This window comes from Conger conger, chromosome 16, assembly GCF_963514075.1.
Source record: "Conger conger chromosome 16, fConCon1.1, whole genome shotgun sequence".
Lineage (NCBI taxonomy): Eukaryota > Metazoa > Chordata > Actinopteri > Anguilliformes > Congridae > Conger > Conger conger.
In genome coordinates, this window is record NC_083775.1 from 28,396,309 (window position 1) to 28,420,795 (window position 24,487).

General features: G+C 44.2%; 2 protein-coding genes across 2 annotated transcripts; one reads left to right on the top strand and one right to left on the bottom strand.

Moving 5' to 3' along the window:
• Positions 1-1,620: 1,620 nt before the first annotated feature.
• LOC133114458 (DDB1- and CUL4-associated factor 7-like) lies at positions 1,621-8,319 on the bottom strand. Its single transcript, XM_061223869.1, has 8 exons — positions 8,230-8,319; positions 7,465-7,616; positions 6,988-7,146; positions 6,791-6,902; positions 6,491-6,609; positions 5,581-5,790; positions 4,542-4,659; positions 1,621-4,149 (listed from the first exon to the last, which is right to left on the bottom strand). Exons 2-8 carry the CDS (start codon positions 7,600-7,602, stop codon positions 3,977-3,979), a joined length of 1,029 nt encoding a protein of 342 aa, XP_061079853.1. The 5' UTR covers positions 7,603-7,616; positions 8,230-8,319; the 3' UTR covers positions 1,621-3,976.
• A 2,483-nt stretch (positions 8,320-10,802) lies between these two features.
• On the top strand, positions 10,803-22,460 carry LOC133115347 (PAT complex subunit CCDC47-like). Its single transcript, XM_061225215.1, has 13 exons — positions 10,803-10,912; positions 11,673-12,009; positions 12,421-12,507; positions 13,250-13,424; positions 14,000-14,121; positions 15,385-15,450; positions 16,890-16,991; positions 17,303-17,413; positions 18,044-18,129; positions 19,183-19,241; positions 20,140-20,249; positions 20,902-21,069; positions 21,978-22,460. Exons 2-13 carry the CDS (start codon positions 11,734-11,736, stop codon positions 22,050-22,052), a joined length of 1,437 nt encoding a protein of 478 aa, XP_061081199.1. The 5' UTR covers positions 10,803-10,912; positions 11,673-11,733; the 3' UTR covers positions 22,053-22,460.
• Positions 22,461-24,487: the final 2,027 nt, after the last annotated feature.

The following is a 24,487-nucleotide window of genomic DNA, read 5'->3' on the forward strand; positions in this document are numbered from 1 at the left end:
ATTTGTCTAATTCAGGCTCTCACTTTCCCAGTCTTCACTTCCTCTAGTTTCTTTTTCTAGCCTCTCCTGATGGGTGGAGCTAGGAGAAGAAAAAGGAGCATGGAAAATAAAAAAAGGAGAAAAATATGAAATTGAAATGAGCCCTGAGAAATCAATCAAAGGTCCTCCATCTTTAAGGACATTTGGATGCATGAAATGCCCCTATGGAGCTAGGAAGGAGGAGCTAGGAAGCTCCCAAAGGATTCTTGAGTGAGGACAGGAGCACATACTTTGCGGAAGTATTTTTTAGGAACGCGTGACATAAACCTGTGGATCCACCTCTCCCCACCTGTCACGTCTGTAAACTACGTGCCTTCAAACTGACTAATAAACGTTTCCTCAGTTCCTTGAATCCTTTCCTTGCCTCCTCCAATAGATGGAGCTAGGACAAGGAAAGGAGGTAAGGAAAGAAAATAAGGAGATAAAACTAAGCAATTGGAAGGAGCCCTGATACAGACCAGATTTGCTCACATCAAACACTGAATTCCAGAGTGAATCCTGACTCCTCAGTCTGAATTTTCATGCAGATTACCCATCTGTTTGACAGGTTTCCGTCCCTACATCCCCCATCCCTGCCTTATTAGTAAAAAAAATAAAATGGGGGCATCCGTGTTTTAGCTGAGCACCCAGTCCCTAAGCCAGTCCACTAGTGCAGTAGAAATGACTGAAGATGTGAGAAAACTGTTCTTCCTTTAAAACTGCTGGATCTTCAAATGAATAATAAAGGCATTGGGTTTTTTTGTACTGACTACAAACAATTTCATGGCATTATATTTGTTTAGTGGGAGCCAGCCAGCATGCACAACCACTTTAAGGGCAGTTATTTTTATTTTTTACTTCTGAGACCCAGTAGGTACGTAGCTTGCTATGCTAAGCTAAATCTTGTCTGGTCCCCAGCCAAGCCTGTGCTGTCATGGTGACTGACTGCACAACATTGTCCTGCCTTTCTAGTCTGATGAGGAACCAGACCTGTGTGTATATAGTGTCTGTAAACATTGTATATATTGTACTCTGCAATTCACTGACCGCACTGCACTGTTAGATCTGGGTTTTTTTGTTTTTTTTTAAGTAAACCAATGCAGCAATATGCCAAGTGTGTCGTCATTTAAATTATAATGTAAAGCCAGGGTTTGGGAGTCCATTGATTACAGCTATACTCCGTTAGCCCTGAAAAGGTTCTCATTACTCGCAAGTTAAATCTTGAATTGCACTGTAAGATTTTGTAGTCTTTACATCAATTCCTGGAGGATTTCAGTGTCTTGTGGTTTTGGAGCGTTTCAGCATTACAGTTCTTAATTCAAATCATTAGTGGATTTAAGAATCCACACACCTTTTTTCAGGGTCTAAACCTGATGCTGATTGAAAAGAAAACACAAAAGCCTGTAGACAGTGCAGCATTCACTGTTTGGGAGCCCTACTTTAGCCTGGCACAGGGCTAAAACTATAACCTGCACTCACACGGACCCTTGTCAAGAAAGATTGGACACCCCTGTTCCAGACACTTAATGTCAATTTAATAATTATTGTCTTGAGCCACATTACGTTAGGAACAGTCATGCATGCCTTGAAGAATAAACAACCCACATTCACATTTTGCTTTATTTAAAAGGCTTTATGGCAAACAATTCCTTTACAAGTTCACTTATGAATTGATTATATTAGAATGACATGAAAGAACTGGCTCCTAATTGCTGAATCAGGGTACCTAGTGACTGAAACTAAACCAACAAAACAAACCTACAATGTGTTAATATACATTTAAGGAAAGAAAAAACGTAAACAACTTCCACAGTTAACTCACCTCACCTGGGTCACGTTCAGCCGTGACAAAATGTAGCAAAACATTTATTTAAATGAAAACGGTGGCGTGTTCAACATCCTTCCAAACCGCGTGAGGACTTACTGAGGTCGGTACAGTTTGCTCCATTGGCGTCTGAGAAGACGTTCTCTGAGATTTAAAGTATAGGCCTATGTCGTTGTTCATTCCAACTACACCCACCAAACGGGAGCAAACGTACCTTAAAGCCTGTTGCAAAACGTTGCACACTGTTGGGAGAAAACATAACGTTCAACATAGCAAAATGGTTTCCGATTGAACGTGCCCCTGATTACCTGGGTCTCAACAGGATGCAGATTTTAAGGTGAAAACAAAAGCAAACAAAAAACAACCTATTTTCCACAACTTTAATGGATTGTGAGACTCACATACACAGGGGCCCCTCAAGACAGTTTGAAACCCCCTGACGTTATGAAGCACTTCCTTCAGTATTACCATTCTCACAGGGTGTTTTTGTACCTAATCTACGGTTATGCTTGTTAACAATTATATGTGTTTACAGAGAGCCCTGTGAAATAGAGGCCCAATTTCTTCTACATAAGATGGTCATATATACAATGCAGAGGTTTCCACTTTCACATACATTTCACATCCTTATTTCCCACATGACTAATCCCGCCCTGCAAACCAATATAGAGGAACTCTATCTCTCGAATAGCTCTGGACTCCTGAATGTCTTAAATACTGGAAAATGAACCAATTGACAAAATGTGGCATCTCATCACATTTTTTTTCTCCCTTGTACATTCATCCAGAGTGCTTGGTTTTTAACGCACATTTGTTGAAGTTTACTGCATGATAGCTAGGCTGAAATGGTTTTTGTCAAGATACTTTGCTGTAGTTGCTGTATAAACCGGTCAATTACAGCAGCACCTTGACCCAATCAAAAACAGCCAATTGAGAAGAAAACCCCCACCACCCAACCAAAACCTACCAATCCCAGAGTAGTCATCAAAACAACCAAAATAAAGTGGAGGAGGTCAAATTTTTTACCATTTAGACTTGAAATGTGTGTACAAACTGAAAATCAGTGCACAAAGATGCAGTTCAGAACGGGATTTGGGCTGCGTTTGTGCTGTCCGACCAGTCGATGCCGGAATATGACAACATACCAAAATCACATTCCACAGCAGGGTGGCCCAACCCTGCTCAATGAGATACTGCCCTGTAGGTTTTCCTTTCAACTCTGAATTGGCACACCTGATTGTACTAATGAGCAGCTGAATAAGATGTGTTCTGCCAGGGTTGGAGTGAAGCTCTCTAGGAATAGGTTTGGGCAGCCCTGGTCTACATTATACTTTCACAATATAGAAAATAGGTTTTGTAATGGGATTTTGAATCTTGATTTTAACATTTCATATTTTTAACCATTCTGGCATGTAATATTACAATTGATTGTGATTGGTACTCAGATCATTGTTATTGCTTTTCTAGACTGCTTCCCAATACTCAGAAAATGCATCCTCCTTTTCTCCAATCGTCTCCTCGTTCCATACTTCTAAATAGGAGATGAGTGGAAGAAAGTATTTCAGTATTTCAGACACACCTCTCATGTTCCTGCAGTGACAATGTCAGAAATGTCAGAAGGACATCTGATTGGTGGACAGTAGCAAAAACGCGGCCCTGGATCCAGAACTGGCTCGGACTATGGGTGTGATGTCCTTCAGGGGCGGAGTCAGCAACACGTGATGCTCTCTGCTGGTCAACCAGGGGTGTACATCATGAAGCGGGACTACCAACTCAGCTGGATAAGTTCAAGTAAAACCCGGAACCCTTCCAAACCTGGAGCACGAACTGAAGTAAAAGCAGCTCCTTCCAGGTTTTACTCTGAACTTATCTTGTGAGCCAACCAGCCAATCCCGTTTCATGATATAAACCCCCCCAGCAGTGTGAACTAATAGCAAAACATCAAACATCACAACAACAAACCTCTTCTACAAGCACTGAGCCCTACATAAAAAAACAAAAACAGAGAAAGAAAAACGTGCACGTGTAAAACCAGCACGTCTTGTGTGACGAAGACACACAGTCACAAAGCCACTGGCCACAGTGGCACAAGTAGTTCGTTGTCCTTTAAACGGTCCCCCCCTCTCGCAGGGATCAGACTCGCAGGATCTCCAGGCAGTTGTTGTAGCAGATGGCGATCCAGTCGGGCTGCGTGGAGGCCCACTGCACGTTGTTGATCTCCCCCTCGGCGGTGTAGGCCAGGATGGGGTCCTCGATGGCCCTGGGCATCTGCTGGATGTCCCAGATCAGGGCCTGGTGGTCGTCCGCTGTAGGACACACACATACACACACTCAGAAGCGTAATTAACAGGGTTCCCTAGGTAATACCAGCCACCATCACTCAGTACCCAAACAAAAGACATTAACTTGAACCGAATACTTTAAAAACATTGTTTAAAGGTACAAAAGGTCATTTCGGTCTTCTAACGGTCTAACGGTCAAGAGAGGAGTCAAACCACAACACTACACACAGTACATTAACGTGAACCCACAGGATCATATAAATACTCCCTGATAAAGCAGGGTTGAGGGTTGACGTTTTAGTTGGGGTGACTGCCTTATCTGTGATTGGGTTAGGGTCAGGGATAGGGATAGATATAGGGACAGGGACGGGGACAGGTAGGGTCAGGGGGGTTGCGTTTTGGGTGAGCAGTCGTACCTGCGGTGCAGATGTGGCAGGAGGAGTGGGGTGCCCAGGCAATGCCGTTAACACAGGCGCGGTGGTTATTCAATCTGGCAACTGGCGTGCATGGGACTCGGACATCCAAAATCACCACCTGCCACACAAAAACATCAGACATGTGAGGTCTATGATCTGTAATAATTTTTTTTTTTATCTCATCTGGTCAAAGTGCAGATTTTAATAAAGGGCATTTTTATACATACAGATGGCTTACATTCCATTATATTCAATTGAATATTTAAAATTCCAGAAAATTCCAGCCGACAGCCTTCTTTCCTGTAAGCTCTGAAAACGCAATGACAACTGGGAACGGAAAGTGTGCTCCAAAGCAGTCCTCAAGTACAGCAAGAGAACTTGATGTGAATTTGATGTGTACTTGCCAGTTCTCTACTTGAGTTTGGTACACACTTGATCACATGACCGTTAACCTCCGTGTTTGATTTACACACCAAATAGTCCACAAGTCTGTAATTTCAGACACAGCCTAGGTGCTGAGAGCTCACTTATTAAGGAGGCAATTAAGCACACCGGAGCAATTACAAACACCTGTCCCAAACATTATGGTGCCCTGACTTGGGGGGCACCGTTGTGAAACCAAAATGTATAAAAATACTACTTCACTAAATACTACTACTACTATTTTTTAAGTAAAATATTACTTCAATAAAATCTGAGAATGTGTACTATAACCACATGTCAATTGTGGGATTAAAATCTAAAATTGTGGCAAATTAAGATATAATGGGTCTTTGTCCCACATATTATAGAGGTCACTGTACATACACTATTTTTGTTTTTCCTTTTTGGCAAATGTTGCAAGCGCAATGATGCAACTCTGCACATTACTGTACTACTCAAACTTTTTGTGTAGACGGAGACTTCTAGTACCATTAGAATTTTGATGCATTAGACATACTTGGCTGGAAGTTGGCTGAAAATAAAACCATATCATCTCATCTTATAACTGCATGTAAAGACGGGTGAACACAAAGGGGAGAGGAAGAAACGGACTGACCTCCATGCCATCCATGGCCATGGTGGCCAGGTAGTTGGGGTCCTGCTTGTTCCAGCAGAGGCGAAGGAGTGGGTGGTGTTGTGGATCCTCGTAGATGATGGTGCTGTGCTCCAGGTGCCTGAGGTCAAACATGCGCACCGACCCGTCCGCCCCCACGGAGGCAAACATGTCCCTGCCCCCGCCTGCCCGGCTGAATGCAATGTCATACACCTGCACACAAACACGTGATGTCATACCTGCACACAAACATGTGATGTCATACATCTGCACACAAACATGTGATGTCATACACCTGCACACAAACACGTGATGTCATACACCTGCACACACACGATGTCATACACCTGCACACAAACACGTGATGTCATACACCTGCACACAAACGCGTGATGTCATACACCTGCACACAAACACGTAATGTCATACACCTGCACACAAACACGTAAAGTCATACACCTGCACACACATGATGTCATACACCTGCACACAAACACGTGATGTCATACACCTGCACACAAACACGTGATGTCATACACCTGCACGCAAACACGTGATGTCATACACCTGCACACAAACACGTAATGTCATACACCTGCACACACATGATGTCATACACCTGCACACAAACACGTGATGTCATACACCTGCACACACACGTGATATCATACACCTGCACACAAACAGGCAACATCACACAGCAAGACATCAACAAGGACCATCACACAGCTGTGTACAAACAGCTACCGTTCTACCCTAGTACACCTGCACAGGACAGACTACACCATATAATTCTGCACAATGTCTGCATTCACGCTAGTCTCCTTCTGCCTCTAATCAGAAATATAATAACACAGTACTATGGATGCCCACTCCTCTACACCTCTGGACTGGCCACCAGCTAACCACTCACCTCCTTGTCATGGGCGATGAGCTGGGTCTTCACGTGGCCTGAAACCAGGTTTACCCGGCCCAGAACTTGACCGGTTTCTAACCCCCAGATGGTGCAGGTGGTGTCAATGCTGGAGGTGCCTGGGAGTGTGGATAGAAAAGGCCTTCAGTCCCCATACGGAACCCTCTACAACTAAAAAGATCCTTGGTGCATCTCAATACACTTCCAGATACAAGAAGGAGACGAGTGGAGGGAAAGAGGATACATTTTTTAGAGTACCGGACGCATGCCTCAGTGTACTCAGAAGCAAGCTGCTCTCACCGAGGAGATTTGGATCCACCTCGTTCCAGTCGAATGAGGTGAGAGGCGCGCAGAAGTCAGAGTTCTTGTTGTTGTTCAGCAGACATTCCAGACGGGTTTCGGTGTCGCTCACCTGAAAGATCAGGAAAGAAAGACGGCTTGTACACGAGACGCCTTCTTGTTCACAAGTGAAGACTCGAGCAGTAGAATGAACTTACCCTCCAGATTCGCAGGTAGTCCCCGCTGGTGGCAAGCAAATCGGGGTACACCCCCTTGGTGTCAGGGATCCACATGATCTTAGTGGTGGGGTAAGGGTGGTCGAAGGTGTTCCTGCAGATGAACTCGGAGCTCTCCTCTTCCAGGCCCACGATCTGCACCTGAATCAGGACCCAATCAAAACCTTTAACATTAATTTGGCCACTTGCTAACGTTAAGTTAGCCACTAGCTGTAGCTAGCTACACTTGCTACTTGTTTATGATTAACGTTACAGATGACACACACGGTTAACAAATCACCATCACTTGGCACATAATTTTAATTGCTTTCACAAACACTGTAAAAACCACACATTGTGTCCGCTATTGTCGCTTGTTAGCCAGCTATAGTTGGATAACGTTAAACTGACAGTTGGCTAGTTTCTCAGCTAACCAACTACAAATTGGAGTGAATTATTAGCAAGCATTAGCATACCCACCTTGTTGTTGTATTCCTCGACGAAACTGCCAAGAGCCAGTCGAAAGCGTTTGTCTGGGCGGACGCTCCAGTTCATTGCATAAACAGTCCATGGCGCCTCGTATTTGTAGATCTCTTTCCGCTTGCCGTGGAGCGACATGGTGAGCTATTGTGCTAAAAAATCGAAGGCGTTTGAAAATAAGCGATGTACAAAACCGATGATCACGAAATATCGTTCTTACAATCGAACCCTGAACCCTTGATATAGACTTAGGCTATTTCGCCAATCACACTGGCGTATTCATCAAGAATAAAAACAAAACATTTTAAACAAAGCTTGTGTATCCAAGCGATTCAAAATATCTAGCTAGCAAGCTTGTCGCCAGACCCCAATCCGCTTCGGTTGACTGGCGAGTAGGCTCGCTATCCTGCCTTATGCAGACAAAGAAACCAACGAGATTATCTTTCTGGCTAGAAATAGCTACTCCAGCTAGCTACGTGCTCCAGTTCTTCCACTGGTCTCCATGAAGAGTGGCCCGGTCTGAACTGAGACCTCAGCCCCCCAGTTGAACATAAGCGACTCCTTGTCCCCACCACCATAGACGGCCTCGTCTCGGGGTTTTTTTTTTTCAATCCACTCTTATAAACAGCTACGAATGAAGTGACGTTTTATACTGGTCCAAATATAAAAACGTAGGTCCCGAAGTTACTTTGTCGCTAGCTAGAACAAACGATTAAAGAAACACATTCATTCGAGAAAAAATACAATACTGTAACCAGTACAAACCGATGGTGACTGCAGACGCACACTAACTCGAGTTCGTGAGAAGGCCGAACCTCAGACCTCAGACCTCTATTTCCATTGGCTAATGTAAATGTCGTTCTTGTAAAACCAAATAATATTCTGCAATTGCCGGCCTTCCCCACAGTGGGGCGCCCAATCAAACAATTCAAGATGAACAATCTCGTTTGAAGACAAATCTTAAATTAAAGTTTCGAAATTAGTGAATTTCGACAGAGTTGCTATTTTATGATGCCCCGAAAGGGAACCTTTCTCTCACACACTACTATTCAATTCTTGAATTATACTCATATGAAACATTTGCATCGATCTGTTTTCTTTCTTTCTGCTTTATAGCAGTGTAGGGGGTGCCAGGGAAAGTACTGGCCATTGGCTCATATTACTGTACTGTACCCATACGCCAAATATACCGATGCTATATCTGACCAAAATGCTTTGGTCTCATCTGAGCACAGCGCCTTCATTAAATCATACTTCAAATAACCAAATGAGACCAAAATGGAATGTCTTTGTTAGATACAGCATCAGCACAAGGCTGAGACTTGGCTGTAAGTGGACTTTCTGCCAAGACAATGACCCAAAGCATACCTCAAAACCCAGAAATAGTTCTGTGACAACAAAATCTGTTCTGCAGTGACTATCTCGGGCACCAGTCCAATCGAAAACCTGTGGGCTAAACTGAAGAGGGGAGTTGATAAGCGCAAACCCAAGAAGTGAATGATCTTGAAGGATCAAGGATCCGAATGTCACGTTTCATGTTTGTCATGTCATGCTTTATGTTTAGTTATTGTCTTGGTTATGTTATTGTCATGTCACGTATTATGTTAGTCTAGTCTCACAACGTTTTTATGTTTCATGTCATGTTATGTTTCAGGTTTAGTTGTTACGATTTAATTGTTAGTCTTGCCATGTCATGTTATATAGTTTATTGTCATTGTTTTGCAAATTGGTTATGTCACAATTTATGTTCCATGTTATGTTGTACTGTTCATTGATTTATCATACACTTTTTCGTGTCTTTCTGCAAACCTTGCATTCCTGCCTTTTCTCTCTCTCTTTCTGTCACTCACACCCTAATTGTTTCAATTCCCCTTGTCTATTTACTAACCTACTAATGCTAGATCAGGATTGGGTAATACTAACATTCTAATCACGTGTTCATGTTACCTTACGTTTCTTGTGCATGTCATTTACTAATTTACTAATGCTAGGGCAGGATAGGTTTATTACTAACGATTACTAATTACCTTGTTACCTTGTCAATCCTCCATACCTGATTTACATTCTCTTGCTGCTCTCAAACTAATTGTCTACACCTGTCTACACCTGCATATAAGCTCAGTTTCATGGCATGTCTCTGCGAAATTGTTTGCCTCCTGGTCGTCAGTGCAACGCTTGAGTGGCTATACCAAGCACGAGCCAAGCCTGTTTACCGACCAAAGATTATTGACTTCTATTTTGTTGACCATTGCCTGCCCGTACCACATCTTTGCCTGCTGCTGTACTTTTTCCCCGCGGAGCAGACTTCGGTCTTGACTCTTGCTCCGTCATCGACCCTGAGCCTGCCTACCGTCCGCCTGTACTTCTGCCCCCCTGACAGCTTTCCTGGTTACCGAATGTGTACCGATTACGAGACTGCCTTCTCCCTCGGTACTGCGCTTTGGTTTTTTGGCTAGATATTACGTGTACGAACATTGCTTGTTTTTTGACTACGCTCTCTGGATTTCCCCGAATAAAGCCCTGACGGGACTTAACTACACCATTGTTTCTGAGTCATGCATTTTGGGTCTAAACCCCCCACGCACCCGTCTCACCGAATGTGTTCCTTAACCTTGTCTGGCATTAAAGGAAAAGACTATTCTGTTTTCCTTGCCGAAGGTGGATGGGCCAAGTACTAAACCAGGGTGCCGTTAATTACTTCGTTTCGGTTTTTATTAAATTAATGTTTGATTTTGGTTGGTTCCACTGAAACATAGTACAGTATTTTTCACATGTTCAGCATTTTGAGTAGTCTTAAGTATTGTATTGTTTAAGGAATTAAAATTATTTTAAGCGAGCACTGTGAGCAGTTTATTAGGTATTTATTAGACTTATTTGCTTTAGACTTCAGTCTTCTGCTGCTGTAGCCAATCCACTTACAGATTTGACACGTTGTGTGTCACAGATGCTGTTCTGCATACCATTGTTGTAATGTGTGGTTGTTTGCGTTGTGTGGTTGGGGAATTTACAGGATATGTCTTGAGCCATGTGATCTTAATATCATTTACATTGCACATGCTATTTCAAACATCATGTGGTCGCCGGTGCTTATCAGAATAATGATACTGAAAGAGCGAGTTCAGAAGCCTGTCATTTTTCTCGTTGGAAGTGTAAAAAAACATGACACTTTGCACAATTCACTCAGTCATTCAATCTGTCAAGGTAAATACTTGAACAAATGTAAATCCCCGCTCCAAATGCGCTGACACGCAACAAATCAAGTTGGATTGCATGGTGGTAAGATGACAGGTGGGGAGTACGGGCGTTGGCGATTTAGCTGTGAGTGAAGAGCATTAGTAGGCCATTGGATGTCACTAACCACGCCGAAACGGGAAAGAAAGCACGCTTAAGCTAAGGAATACTCAAAGGAGTTGGTAACGGGTGAGATTGACGTGACCACTGGATACAGGTATGTGGTGAACTAAAGTTAACTAACGTTTATTTTCTTGTGGTCGAGGATGTAACGTGACATAGTGTTCTTTGGGTACATTGCTTACAATATAGGCTACTTTATTATAGCACTTTCCCTAAATACGTTTGTTAGCGAGATAAACGATCAACTACCAGCGTACTCCAACTTCAAAGAGCTGAAAGAGTGATGTGAGAATTCCTGAACGGCTACCATTTGCAGTCGTCTGCCATTACAGAATAGAGGTTTAAATATGTTGGAGGGTAGAAGACATACGGCTCTCTAGAAATTAAGCAACTGTGGAATATGTGTTTGGCTTTATTGTTACTAGCAACACTTAGCTATGCAGATTAATTTGCAACAGCGTGACAATATAATGCATGGACTTTATTATTGGTAGTAAATGAACTGTCTGCTCTGTAAACTGCTACCAGTTAAAATGTAATTGTAATAAAGTAATTAATAAATTGTTCATACTGTAGTACTGTAGTTGTAATAAAGGCCACCAAACTGGGTCATGTTAGACATTCCAAGGCTTAGGATTTGCAAATTAATCCAATTAACTACCTGCTACTAGCCCTGTGGGGATTTGAATGGGGAGGTTTGGAACCCTTAGTGCACAGACATAATCTTAAGTATCTCCATCCATCTGCTGAAATAGAAGGGCAGAGTTGGAACTATTTAAAACGTATACACAGTGTGCTATCAGTTGTTTTCATCCCACCCCCCCCCCTTTTTGCTCTTTCTGCTCTTTCTATAGCTCCACCCCCTCCGTTTCTCAGCACTACTCATTGGCTCTTCTCTGTTCCTGTGCTGAGGCCATGAAAACGCTTTTCCTGCTCCCTGCCCTGCTGTTGCTGCTGCACACCACCTGGGGGTGCTACAGGACCTGGGACGATGGCGACGAGCTGGCTGAGTTTGACGACGATGACTTTGCAGAGTTTGAAGATGCAGCCGAAGGCACGCTTGTGGAGGCAGAGCCCGGCCGTACTCCGGAGCTCAGGGAGGAGCCTGCCCTGGGGCTGGTGGAGGAGCCTAGCATGGACCTGGAGGTGCCGGAGGAGGAGCAGGAAGAGTTTGACAACATGGAAATAGAAGTGAGCGCATAGGGGCAAGCTAATGGGACTCAAACATGTGGGCCGCACACGTGCTCTGGTGCATGTCAACACAAGCATTTGTTTCATTAATAAACGTATAAAGTTCATCACATGGTCCACATTCTCTGGAATGCCCACTCTTTCATTTAACTTGTGTCAATAGCCCACACATTAAAGGGTCTGGCTTTTGTGAGGTAATTTAAATGACAAAATAACAAAACTCATTCTGGTTTTTCTATTTGGTAGTAGTTGAATATTATCTCAGGTTTATGTTGTGTGTGTCTTTTTGTTGTGAAATACCTGACTGACGAATTAACAAAATGCTTAGGAGGTGCACCTTGCTGCTGGAGCTGTAACACATCTCTGTGTACCGACTCCTATCTGACATTTCTCCTCTCCTGGGTCCCACAGGATGAAGATATGTACAGCAAATACGATGCTGAGGAGTTTGAGGGCTTTGAGTATTCCTCATTCAAAGACCCTCTCAACGTTGTGACGGTAAGTGTGTCACACACCTGGGGGATCGAGGTGAACTGAGAGTGCTCAGGCCACAGGACACTTCAGTGTGACCGCTTGCATCTCTGAAGGACTACTCTCATGACATAACATTCCCTTCCTTTATGGAGAGTAAGTAAATATAAGGCCTGAGCACTGTCAGCGATACAATACACACCCTGATGCAGGGGTCACGATACCATACATATCCAGATACGCAAGGGAGTTTGAATTATTGTTAGGCATTGTTATTGAATAAATGCTTCTGTCAATGTTAGTCAAGTGTATTTTCTTCAACAAAATTAATTGCCATTGTTTAATTTTCCATTAAATGGCTACTTATTCTGGAACATTTTAAGAATATCACTGGTCAACTTCAGGAAGAAAAATAATCTGTATACGATGAATTATCTGCAATTCTGGATAGGGTATTGGGGTCTGGCTATATGCCTAAGCAATAATGGCCTTTGATTGGATGCATAGCATTTTATTTGCAAAGCAGAGAGATTACATTTCAGACAATTTAAAGGATTAAAGGACTACCCTGTCTTATTTATGATTTAACATGCATAGAATTCGTGTCAACTGTGAACCAGGCAAGTAAAATAATGAGTGAAATCTGGTGGCGTAGGGCACGGTAGGAGCAAATACCTGCAGACACTGCGGCCCGCAGGACGTGGAGTTGAGTAGCGCTCTATATGTCCTCTGGTTGTGAATGAACTGTAATTCTGCCTCTCCCCACCAGGTGTCCTCCCTCCTGCAGCACCACTGGGAGAATTACTACATAGAGATAATGTTGGTAACGGGGCTGCTTGCTTACATCGTCACTTACCTCATCGGCAAGAAGAAAAACAACCGGCTGGCACAGGCCTGGCTGAGCTCACACCGGGAGCTTCTGGAGAAAAACTTTGCCCTTGTAGGTGAGAGCTGTAGGTCGGGGAGGGGACCTGGTGGAGCAGCCAGTCAGCCGACAGCCTTCGGCAGTGGATCTCAAACTCGGTCCTGCTTCCAATTGCAATCGTAGCATTATAGCAAGCTCTTAATTTTTCTGATGTTTTACCCTCTTTAGCCGTGAAAGAAATATCTAAGATAATGAGTCAAACCTGCATTCTGTTAAAAAGATTGAGGAAAATTGATCAATCAATCAATTAGGCAAATGGAATGTTCTTGCTCCTTCAAATATCAGTTCGAAACCACGTCAGTTACAGACAGTTACAGAACTTATACTTGTAACTCCTAGAAGGAACATTTAAGTGGTTGGAATGTCCTTAAAGATGGCAGACTTTGATCGGTTTCCGGGTCAGGAGTAAGGAAAAGAAAAAAGAGGTAAAAAACAAGCGATTGGAATGAGCCCAGTGTCTTCATTTTCTTTCCTCCCTTAATCTGCGAGTTGGTGCAGTTCATGAGAAGGTAGTGGCAGGCAATGGGGCAGAGGGGCATGGAAGCCCTGTTTGGAAGGCCTGCTTACGTCGCTCACGGCCCTGTTGATCCGCAGGTGACGATGGCTCCGGCGCAGAGGCCCTGGGCACTGGGAAGCTGCTCCGGGACAACGAGCACATCTACAGCCTGTGGTGCTCAGGCCGCCTGTGCTGCGAGGGCATGCTCGTCCAGATCAGGGTCCGCCTGCGCTCGCTCTCCTGTCTACTTCCTGTTCCTGTCCCCTCTGTCTGCTTCCTGATCCTGTCCCCTCTGTCTGCTTCCTGTTCCTGTCCCCTCTGTCTGCTTCCTGATCCTGCCCCCTGTCTGCTTCCTGATCCTGTCCCCTCTGTCTGCGTCCTGATCCTGCCCCCTGTCTGCTCCCTGTTCCTGTCCCCTCTGTCTGCTTCCTGTTCCTGTCCCCTCTGTCTGCTTCCTGTCCCCTCTGTCCCCTCTGTCTGCTTCCTGTTCCTGTCCCCTCTGTCTGCTTCCTGTCCCCTCTGTCCCCTCTGTCTGCTTCCTGATCCTGTCCCCTCTGTCTGCTTCCTGATCCTGTCCCCTCTGTCTGCTTCCTGTCCCTGTCCCCTCTGTCTGCTTCCTGTCCCTGTCCCCTCTGTCTGCTTCCTGATCCTGTCCCCTCTGTCTGCTTCCTGATTCTGCCCCCCTGTTTGCTTCCTGATCCTGCCCCCTGTCTGCTCCCTGTTCCTGTCCCCTCTGTCTGCTTCCTGTTCCTGTCCCCTCTGTCTGCTTCCTGATTCTGCCCCCCTGTTTGCTTCCTGATCCTGCCCCCTGTCTGCTCCCTGTTCCTGTCCCCTCTGTCAGCTTCCTATTCCTGTCCCTTCTGTTTGCTTCCTGTTCCTGCCCCCCCCACCTCTCCCTTCTCTATCCCTGTCCCTCTCCTCCTTACTCCTGTCTTTTAATTGTTCTGTTGTTCATTATGACCACTTGAACACATTCATACATACACACACCACAAAAACATATGTACCCTGTTTTAAAATATAGCTATGCAGGCTTGACCAGCTTGGAAATTGAGCTGGTCAAGCTAATCATACCCTGGTCTATCTGGGTATGAGCTGGTCAACCAGCTAGTGCTGGAAGCTCATCTGAGCTGGTAGCTGGTTAACCAACTATGAGTTTCAAAACACAACTTGAGCTGGTCAAACCATGTCAAGCTGGGAGCTGCTCTGAACTGGTCAAGCAGCTAAACCATATTGAGCTGGGAGCTGTTCCACCAGCTTCAGGGTATATATGTGCACACATACAAGCACACACACACACACACCCACACCCACACCCACAAGGCTCTAAATCCTTCAGATTGCCCCGTTGCCCTGTGTGAATTCCCGTGGCAGTGCAGAGAAATCAGTACATCGATGTTAACGCTCTGGATAGCCCTGCGGTCCAGCAGGATGATGCAGGCAGTCAGCAGCATGTCCTGATCTCTGTGTCTCTGTGCTGCAGCTGCTGAGGAGGCAGGACCTACTTAGTGTTCTGGCCTGGAAGATGAGGCCAGCCTGCGACCAAGTGGTGAGCCCCTGTTCCTGCATACACCTCTCTCTGTAAGGTCCTACATACACCCCTCTCTGTAAGGTCCTACATACACCCCTCTCTGTAAGGTCCTACATACACCCCTCTCTGTAAGGTCCTGCATACACCCCTCTCTGTAAGGTCCTACATACACCTCTCTCTGTAAGGTCCTACATAGACCCCTCTCTGTAAGGTCCTACATACACCCCTCTCTGTAAGGTCCTACATACACCCCTCTCTGTAAGGTCCTGCATACACCCCTCTCTGTAAGGTCCTACATACACCCCTCTCTGTAAGGTCCTACATACACCCCTCTCTGTAAGGTCCTACATACACCCCTCTCTGTAAGGTCCTGCATACACCCCTCTCTGTAAGGTCCTGCATACACCCCTCTCTGTAAGGTCCTACATACACCCCTCTCTGTAAGGTCCTGCATACACCCCTCTCTGTAAGGTCCTACATACACCCCTCTCTGTAAGGTCCTACATACACCCCTCTCTGTAAGGTCCTACATACACCCCTCTCTGTAAGGTCCTACATACACCCCTCTCTGTAAGGTCCTGCATACACCCCTCTCTGTAAGGTCCTACATACACCCCTCTCTGTAAGGTCCTACATACACCCCTCTCTGTAAGGTCCTACATACACCCCTCTCTGTAAGGTCCTGCATACACCCCTCTCTGTAAGGTCCTGCATACACCTCTCTCTGTAAGGTCCTGCATACACCTCTCTCTGTAAGGTCCTGCATACACCTCTCTCTGTAAGGTCCTGCATACACCTCTCTCTGTAAGGTCCTGCATACACCTCTCTCTGTAAGGTCCTACATACACCTCTCTCTGGAAGGTCCTACATACACCCTTCTCTGTAAGGACCAACATACACCCTTCTCTGTAAGGGCCAACATACACCCTTCTCTGTAAGGGCCAACATACACCCTTCTCTGTAAGGGCCAACATACACCCTTCTCTGTAAGGGCCAACATACACCCTTCTCTGTAAGGGCCAACATTCACCCTTCTCTGTAAGGGCCAACATTCACCCTTCTCTGTAAGGGCCAACATTCACCCTTCTCTGTAAGGGCCAACATTCACCCTTCTCTGTAAGGGCCAACATTCACCCTTCTCTGTAAGGGCCAACATTCACCCTTCTCTGTAAGGGCCAACATTCACCCTTCTCTGTAAGGGCCAACATTCACCCTTCTCTGTAAGGGCCAACATTCACCCTTCTCTGTAAGGGCCAACATTCACCCTTCTCTGTAAGGGCCAACATTCACCCTTCTCTGTAAGGGCCGACATACACCCTTCTCTGTAAGGGCCAACATACACCCTTCTCTGTAATGTGGGATTAAGGGCCGTGCTCAAGGGCCCAACCGCTGCACGGATCTTATCGCGGCTGCCCCTTGTATACAGTGTGAATCGCTGCTTCTTTTCCTCCTTGCAGCATGTGCAGGCCACCCTGAACGACGAGGATATGGACATGTTTGTATTTGCGGTGGGAAACAGGAAGGTCATGGCTCGGATGCAGAAGGAGATGCAGGATCTGGTGAGAGAGACTGAGGAGGAGACTATACACAGTAGTATGATCACGTTGTCTAATGTCCTCAGTACTATAGTATCTCAAGAAAAAGATTTTCAACACAAAATGGTTGAAAGTTCTCACATACACAAAGCACTTTCTACACACCTGTATAAGAAAAACAGCACAATCCCGGAAAGTCTGCCTACCAAATTATTGATACCACAATGATGCCGAGTTACGACTAAACTTTGACCGGCATGTTTCACTGAAATTACAAACCATATTCCCAACCGGCGCTAACGATTTGAGTGTGTTTTTCTGTTGGATCTCTGCAGAGTGAACTTTGCTGTGAAAAGCCTAAGTCTGGGGCTAAGTACGGCCTTCCTGAGTCCCTGGCTATCTTGTCAGAGATGGGGGAGGTGACGGAGGGACTACTGGATAGCAAGGTAGGGGCGGACCAACCTGCAGCTCTCTGTCAGAAAACACGAGACGAGAGAATGTGACCCTGTTTTACTGGCTAAGGCGTCTAATTCACTCCCAGTATGATACTCGTGCCTATTCAAGGCTTGTAATTGTGCCTTTATCTGCCTTTTGTTTATTAATCTATTTCAATATGCAGAAGAGAGGCCAGTCCTGGATGTCTCCCCCTTTTGAAATTGCTTTACTGGCATGACAAAATGTGCGTTTTTATTGCCAAAGCATGGCATTCAGACACATATTTTGCTGCAATATATGCTGTTGGTCACTCCCCCAAGACTATTGACAGTATGGTGCTCTCTTCTAAATCGAGGAAGTTGGGGATATGTTGTTTTAATATTTCTTACTGTATTTTTCCCAAATTTTTGGCAATTTAGAAGGAAGTGCACCTCAGTTTCAACCTCACCTATCATACAGTGACCACATATTCTCTGTTCTTATGGTAGGCAGGAGTTTTTAGGCCTACCTATTTCAAGGTACTCTTTCCTTCGTCCTCAAGTGCGCCATCACTCTCTATCTCCCTCTCGATCTCTCTCACTCTCTCTCCCTCTCTCTCTCATTCTCACCCCTCTCTCTCTTGCCACCACCCATGCTTTCAGATTGTCCATTACCTCATCAATCATGCTGACAAGATCGAGTCCATCCATTTCTCAGACCAGTTCTCTGGCCCGAAGCTTATACAAGAGTATGTGAGACACAGACTACAGGCATGGCTTAGCTAATATGTGTAGTGTGGAAAGGGTGTGTGCGTGGTGTGTATAGAAGATTTGTGGTGTATATAGGGTGTGTGATGTGGACATGGGATGTGTGTATAGGGTGTGTGGTGTGTATATAGAGGGTGCATGGTATGTATGGGAGATGTGTGGTGTGTATAGGGTGTGTGTGGTTTATATAGGGTTTGTGGTGTGGAAATGGGGTATGTGGTGTGTGGAAATGGGGTATGTGGTGTGTGGTGTGGGGTATGTGGTGTGTGGAAATGGGGTATGTGGTGTGTGGTGTGGGGTATGTGGTGTGTGGTGTGTGGTATGTGGTGTGTGGTGTGTGGTGTGTGGTGTGGGGTATGTGGTGTGTGGTATGTGGTGTGTGGTATGTGGTGTGTGGTATGTGGTGTGTGGTGTGGGGTATGTGGTGTGGGGTATGTGGTGTGTGGAAATGGGGTATGTGGTGTGTGGTGTGTGGTGTGTGGTATGTGGTGTGTGGTGTGTGGTATGTGGTGTGGGGTATGTGGTGTGTGGTATGTGGTGTGTGGTGTGTGGTATGTGGTGTGTGGTATGTGGTGTGTGGTATGTGGTGTGTGGTGTGGGGTATGTGGTGTGTGGAAATGGGGTATGGGGTGTGTGGGTGTGTGGTATGTGGTGTGTGGTGTGTGGTGTGTGGTGTGTGGTGTGTGGTATGTGGTGTGGGGTATGTGGTGTGTGGAAATGGGGTGTGTGGTATGTGGTGTGTGGTGTGTGGTATGTGGTGTGTGGTGTGTGGAAATGGGGTGTGTGGTATGTGGTGTGTGGTGTGTGGTATGTGGTGTGTGGTGTGGGGTATGTGGTGTGTGGAAATGGGGTATGTGGTGTGTGGTATGTGGTGTGTGGTATGTGGTGTGTGGTGTGGGGTATGTGGTGTGTGGAAATGGGGTGTGTGGTATGGGGTATGTGGTGTGGGGTGTGTGGTGTGGGGTATGTGGTGTGTGGAAATGGGGTGTGTGGTGTGTGGAAAGGAGACGTGAGGTTTCACTGCTGTGTTTCAGGGATGGTCAGCCCTTAAAACTCCCAGAGACCAAGAAAACACTTCTGTTTACATTTAATGGTAAGAAGGTATTTATCAATGAATACATTATTGATAAATATGTAGACGGTTAGTTCATATTTATCATATGCCTGGTAAGCCAAGACTATATGTGACACAAGGAGATGCTGTGGCAGTTAATGGTCAAAAACCTACCAATTTGTCTGAAATAAAGCAGTTCTACAAAGAAGAATATGTTCATATTCTTCATAACATATATGTATTGATCTTTTAACATACAGATTGATCGTGAACAGTGAATTTGAGTGATTGCTGCTGCAGTTACACAATATTCTCCCACTGCCATAAACATTAATGCAAAATATTTACATTAAAACAAAGGTCCAAGGGCTTATCTACTTCAATGGCGTCATTGAGGTTTACTGATTCTGCTCATACACAGTCACATTGATCATGGGGATTCTCTGAAACCCATCATAAAATGAGATTGGTAATGTCCACAGCAAAGAGGTCCTGGGTTCAAATTCCAGTCGGCCAGGGCTGCTCTCCATTCATGTTCTCCCCGTGTCTGCGTGGGTTCCCTCCGGGTACTCCGGTTTCCTCCCACAGTCCAAAGAGATGTAGGTTAGTTCTGATTGGAGAGACTAAATTGCCCATGGGTATGACTGTGTGAGTGAATGGTGTGGGCGCCCTGCGATGGACTGGCGACCGGTCCAGGGTGTATTCCTGCCTTTCGCCCAATGTATGCTGGGATAGGCTCCAGCCCCCCGCGACCCTGTTCAGGATATGCGGGTTAAGATAATGGATGGATGGATGGATGTTCTCTGAAACCCATCAGACAATGAGATTGGTTCTCTGATTACAATGAGGTTTGTGATGTTGGAGGTTCTCTGATTACAATGAGGTTTGTGATGTTGGAGGCTATCTGATTATAGTGATGTTGTTTATGTGCGTGCAGTGCCTGGGATGGGCAGCACATCTCCCAAAGACATGGATGCCTTGCTTCCACTCATGGACATGGTTCTTTACAGCATTGACAAGATCAGGAAGTTTCGCCTCAACAAAGAGGTGAATGCAGATTTTCAACCACCACAACACATGGTTTTGTATGTGTGTCTATGTACAGTATGTCTCTTCAGTGTTCTCTTGTGTGAGTGTTTTTGTGTGTGTGTAGATGTCTCTCTTTGACTGTATGTGTGTGTTTTTTTTTTTTTTTTGCGGATGTCTCTCTGGCACTCTCTGACATGTTTGTGTGTATGTGTGTCTATGTGTGTGCATGCATTTGTGTGTCTGTGTGTGTGCGTGTCTATGTGTGTATGTATGTGTGTTTGTATGTGCGTGTGTATGTGTCTCTGTGCGTTTGTTTGTATGTGCGTGTCTATGTGTGTGTGTTTGTATGTGCGTGTGTATGCGTCTCTGTGCGTGTGTTTGTATGTGCATGTCTATGTGTGTGTGTTTGTATGTGTGTGTATGCATGTCTGTGCGTGTGTGTGTATGTGGGTGGGTATGTGTTTGTATATGTGTGTGTGTATGCGTGTCTGTGTCTGTGTCTGTGTGTGTGTGTGTGTGTGTATGTGTATGTATGTGTGTTTGTTTGTATATATGTTTGTGTGTGTATGTGTGTCTGTGTGTGTGTGTGTGTGTATGTGTGTGTGTGTGTGATTGTGTGTCTGTGTGTGTGTGTATATGTGCACTGCACACGTGTCTCCGTGGTCTGTAGGGGAGGCAGAAAGCGGAGAGGAACCGCATGCGCGTGGAGCAGAACTTCCTGAAGCAGACGCACGCACAGCGGCAGGAGGCGGCGCAGACGCGGCGTGAAGAGAAGAGGAGGGTCCAGCAGGAGAAGATAATGAAGGAAGAGGACCCTGAGAGACAGCGCCGCCTGGAGGTGAGGAGCTGCAACTGCAAGTACTAACAAGTACTGGATCAGGCCCTATCCAACCATCCATTTTTATGGACATTTAGAAAAAGAACCAGTTAAGTTTTTCACTTGGCTGAAGTGGTGTATCTACAAAGAGATGTGATAAAGAGCAAAGGAAACAGATTTTTTGAATAAATGATGACATGACAAGGACCTAAGTCACATTCATCGTAGTTGAAGGAAGCACACACATATTCACATTTTCCTTTGCCTACTTTTTGGCAACATTTGCTCAATATTTGGATGGAAACTTAATTTCACCCACACATCTCTCCCTCTCTCTTTCCCATTCTCACTCTCACTCTCTCCCCCTCCCCTCACTCTCCCTGTCTCTCTCCCTCTCTTTCCCATTCTCACTCTCACTCTCCCTGTCTCTCTCTCCCTCTCTCTTTCCCATTCTCACTCTCACTCTCCCTGTCTCCCCCCCTCCCCTCACTCTCCATGTCTCTCTATTCTTTCTTTCTTTCCCTCTCCCTCAATCTCTCCCTCTCTTTCTCAGTTTTTCCTTGTTTCACAGGCTGTGAGAATTTATTTTGTTCACTGGGGGAAACTTTTACAGACAAAGTGCCAGTTTCTTAATTTCATTCTTGGACTCGAAGCTAAAATGGCAATTTATATGAACTGAAAAAAGATGATTGGTGAAGGGATAACCAAGATGTGGGTGGGGTATGATCAGGGGTAGAATAATGCTGGGGTATAAATATTATGAAGTGATGGAGAGTTTGAATGTGTTTCCGAGTGTGTGGTGTTAGAAGGGGCACTTTGTAGTCCATAGAGGGAGGTTAGCTTTCTTTTGCACATGGAACAGGTTGTTGCCTCTTTTGTGTATGTAATGTCATTGGTATTTAAAGGATGGTTAAAATGCTCTTTCTCAGGATGCTGTCCACCGTAGAGAACAGAAGAAGCTGGGGAAGAAGCAGATGAAACATATCAAAGTCAAAGCCATTTGAACACAAACAAACTGAGGATGGACCCTACAGTGTGAGGAGCCCTCGGCTCAAACTAGCCTCTGCTGCTCTGTCCGCCCCCATATGCTGCCGCCACCCTCTCGTCCTCATCAGGCTTCTTTCTGTACAGATATCTGGTCCAATCATGCTGCATCCTCTTGTTGGGCTCAACTTCTAGCCCTGAAGAAAAGGAATATTTCAAATTTAATTGTAAAACACTGTGTAGTGGATGTCACTGCTATGGGGTGAGTCTTATCAGGGAAACATTATCAGGGATTTCATTTTTTGTCTTGGCCTATCCAGGGTGCCTGCCTCCCGCTCAATGCATGCTGATAGGCTCCAGCACCCTACGCAACCCTGACAAGGAATAAGCGGGTTATTTAATGGATGGATGGATGGATGGATGAATGGATCATGGATTGACTTTGTGTTCCTGACCATTGGAGGAGAGTGGAAGCAGCTGAATGCTGCTTAGTAGCAGCTCTGTAAACAACATGTACCCCATTTGACAAAGTATGCTAAAATCTATATATTTTATTAGCACTAATTGATACACATTTGCATTCTTTGTTTACATGTTTATATGCATCTTGCTTTATTATAAATTAATTTGCTCAAACAAACTCCTAAATTGTTTGCATTTGTGTCTGTTTCTTTTCAACTCTTACTTGTGTGTGTGTATTTGTGTCTTTGGTGCCCTTTCCTTTGTGGAAATCTTTTTTTTGTGGCACATAGATCTTCATCTTGATGTTGCAGCTCTTTACCATACCTTTAAATCCTCACTGTAGTTAATGATTTTACGTAACTTTACTGACATAGCCTATGCTTATCTTGAACTAGACGTGTTCAAGGCTATGGGTAACTGGCAATTTATAGGGATTGCTTTGTCTAACCTGTCTTCTGTAGTCTTCTGTAGTTTTTCCATCCCTTTGGAAAAAAATATCTTTTAATGATCAAAAAGCCAAATAAATATTAAATATATCATTTATTTGTTTGTAGAGTATGAATTTGTGGGTGGCACAGATGGTTCGAATCCCCATCGGCCGGGGCCTCTCTGTGCGGAGTTTGCGTGTTCTCCCCGTGTCTGCGCGGGTTTCCTCCCGCAGTCCAAAGATATGCAGGTTAGGCTGATTGGAGAGTCTAAATTGCCCGTGGATTTGAGTGTGTGTGTCCTGCGATGGACTGGTGACCAGTCCAGGGTGTATTCCTGCCTTTCAATCATTGTATGCTGGGATAGGAATGAATGAATGAGTATGAATTTGATTTTATAGATTGTGTATTCAAAGTATGAGTTTAGCATATGCATTTGAGTGAATAGATGGCATATTTAAAATATGAATTTCAGCTTTAGAATAAAGGAGTATTATTTGTTTTTGAGTTAGAAGATTCAAGTATGATGTGCACTAATGTGAGGGATTGTGTGAAAAAGAGAACAGTACAGCAAAACACTTGTGTTGTTTAGAAACCAGGACTTAATTTGCCCCAAAGCTGTAGTTTCAAAAATATTATTTTAATACTTTCCCCAATATACCTCATATGTAAACTTAACTTCATTGATGTGAAAACATATTTACATAGCTTTAACTGCTAAGAATAAGATGGTATTATGTGTACATTACATGACACTTGTTTTTAATAATTATTTATTGAATTCAAAAGAACAAAAAAATCCAAAACAAACAAACAATACCATAAAGGAAACCTACATAAAAGAAGAGAACGTAATTGATTATTATTTTTATTCAAACATTTTTTAAACAATAAACTTGTTTTCTTTTTTTTTTTTCTGTTTTTTTTTTTTACGTGCACAAATGAGACTGTTTTTCAATTCTAAATTTGATTATAACTTTTTTAAATAAAGGAATCTTACACAAATAATCCAAAAAGAGGAGAGGAAAAAAAGAGGACAAGGACAAAATCTAAAAATATTTTTTATCAAGATTGTTTTTTCATTTTTCTCTTTTTTCTTTAATTGATACACTAAGACTAAAACATCCAGACATAAAAAACAAAGTAAAACAAAATACTATAATGGAAACGTAGATTCTTTTATCAATCTTTTTTTTTTCATTCATTTTATATATTTTTTCTTTTTTTCCCTCAGTATACTTTTTTAATAATGTGTTTTGTATAATGCATTAACACATTCCCCCGATTTAATTCATGAATTAAATGACTATTACATTTTTCCTTCATTTTTCTTGGTCCTGCCTTTGACTTTTGTCTCTCCGGCCTTCACTCCATCTGCCTTCTTTGATTTTAATCTTCTTTTTTCTTTCTTTTTATGGCCTCTTTCTATATTTTTTGAATCCCCCCCTTCGTTGTCTGATTCCTCCTTTTCTCGATTTCCCCTATCCTCCATCTCTTCCATTTTCTCCTCCTTTTCACTACCATCTCTCTCCTCCTCAAGTTTAGAGTTCTCCCCTTCCAGATCCTCT

Excerpts from the sequence above, each read along its gene's own strand:
- LOC133115347 (XM_061225215.1), top strand. The coding sequence starts at position 11,734 with ATGAAAACGCTTTTCCTGCTCCCTGCCCTGCTGTTGCTGCTGCACACC. Across the intron at positions 12,010-12,420 it reads TTGACAACATGGAAATAGAA|GATGAAGATATGTACAGCAA; the intron begins GTGAGCGCATAG and ends TGGGTCCCACAG. Across the intron at positions 18,130-19,182 it reads GGCCCGAAGCTTATACAAGA|GGATGGTCAGCCCTTAAAAC; the intron begins GTATGTGAGACA and ends GCTGTGTTTCAG.
- LOC133114458 (XM_061223869.1), bottom strand. The coding sequence starts at position 7,602 with ATGTCGCTCCACGGCAAGCGGAAAGAGATCTACAAATACGAGGCGCCA. Across the intron at positions 5,791-6,490 it reads TCATCGCCCATGACAAGGAG|GTGTATGACATTGCATTCAG; the intron begins GTGAGTGGTTAG and ends GTTTGTGTGCAG. Across the intron at positions 4,150-4,541 it reads CTGCCACATCTGCACCGCAG|CGGACGACCACCAGGCCCTG; the intron begins GTACGACTGCTC and ends TGTGTCCTACAG.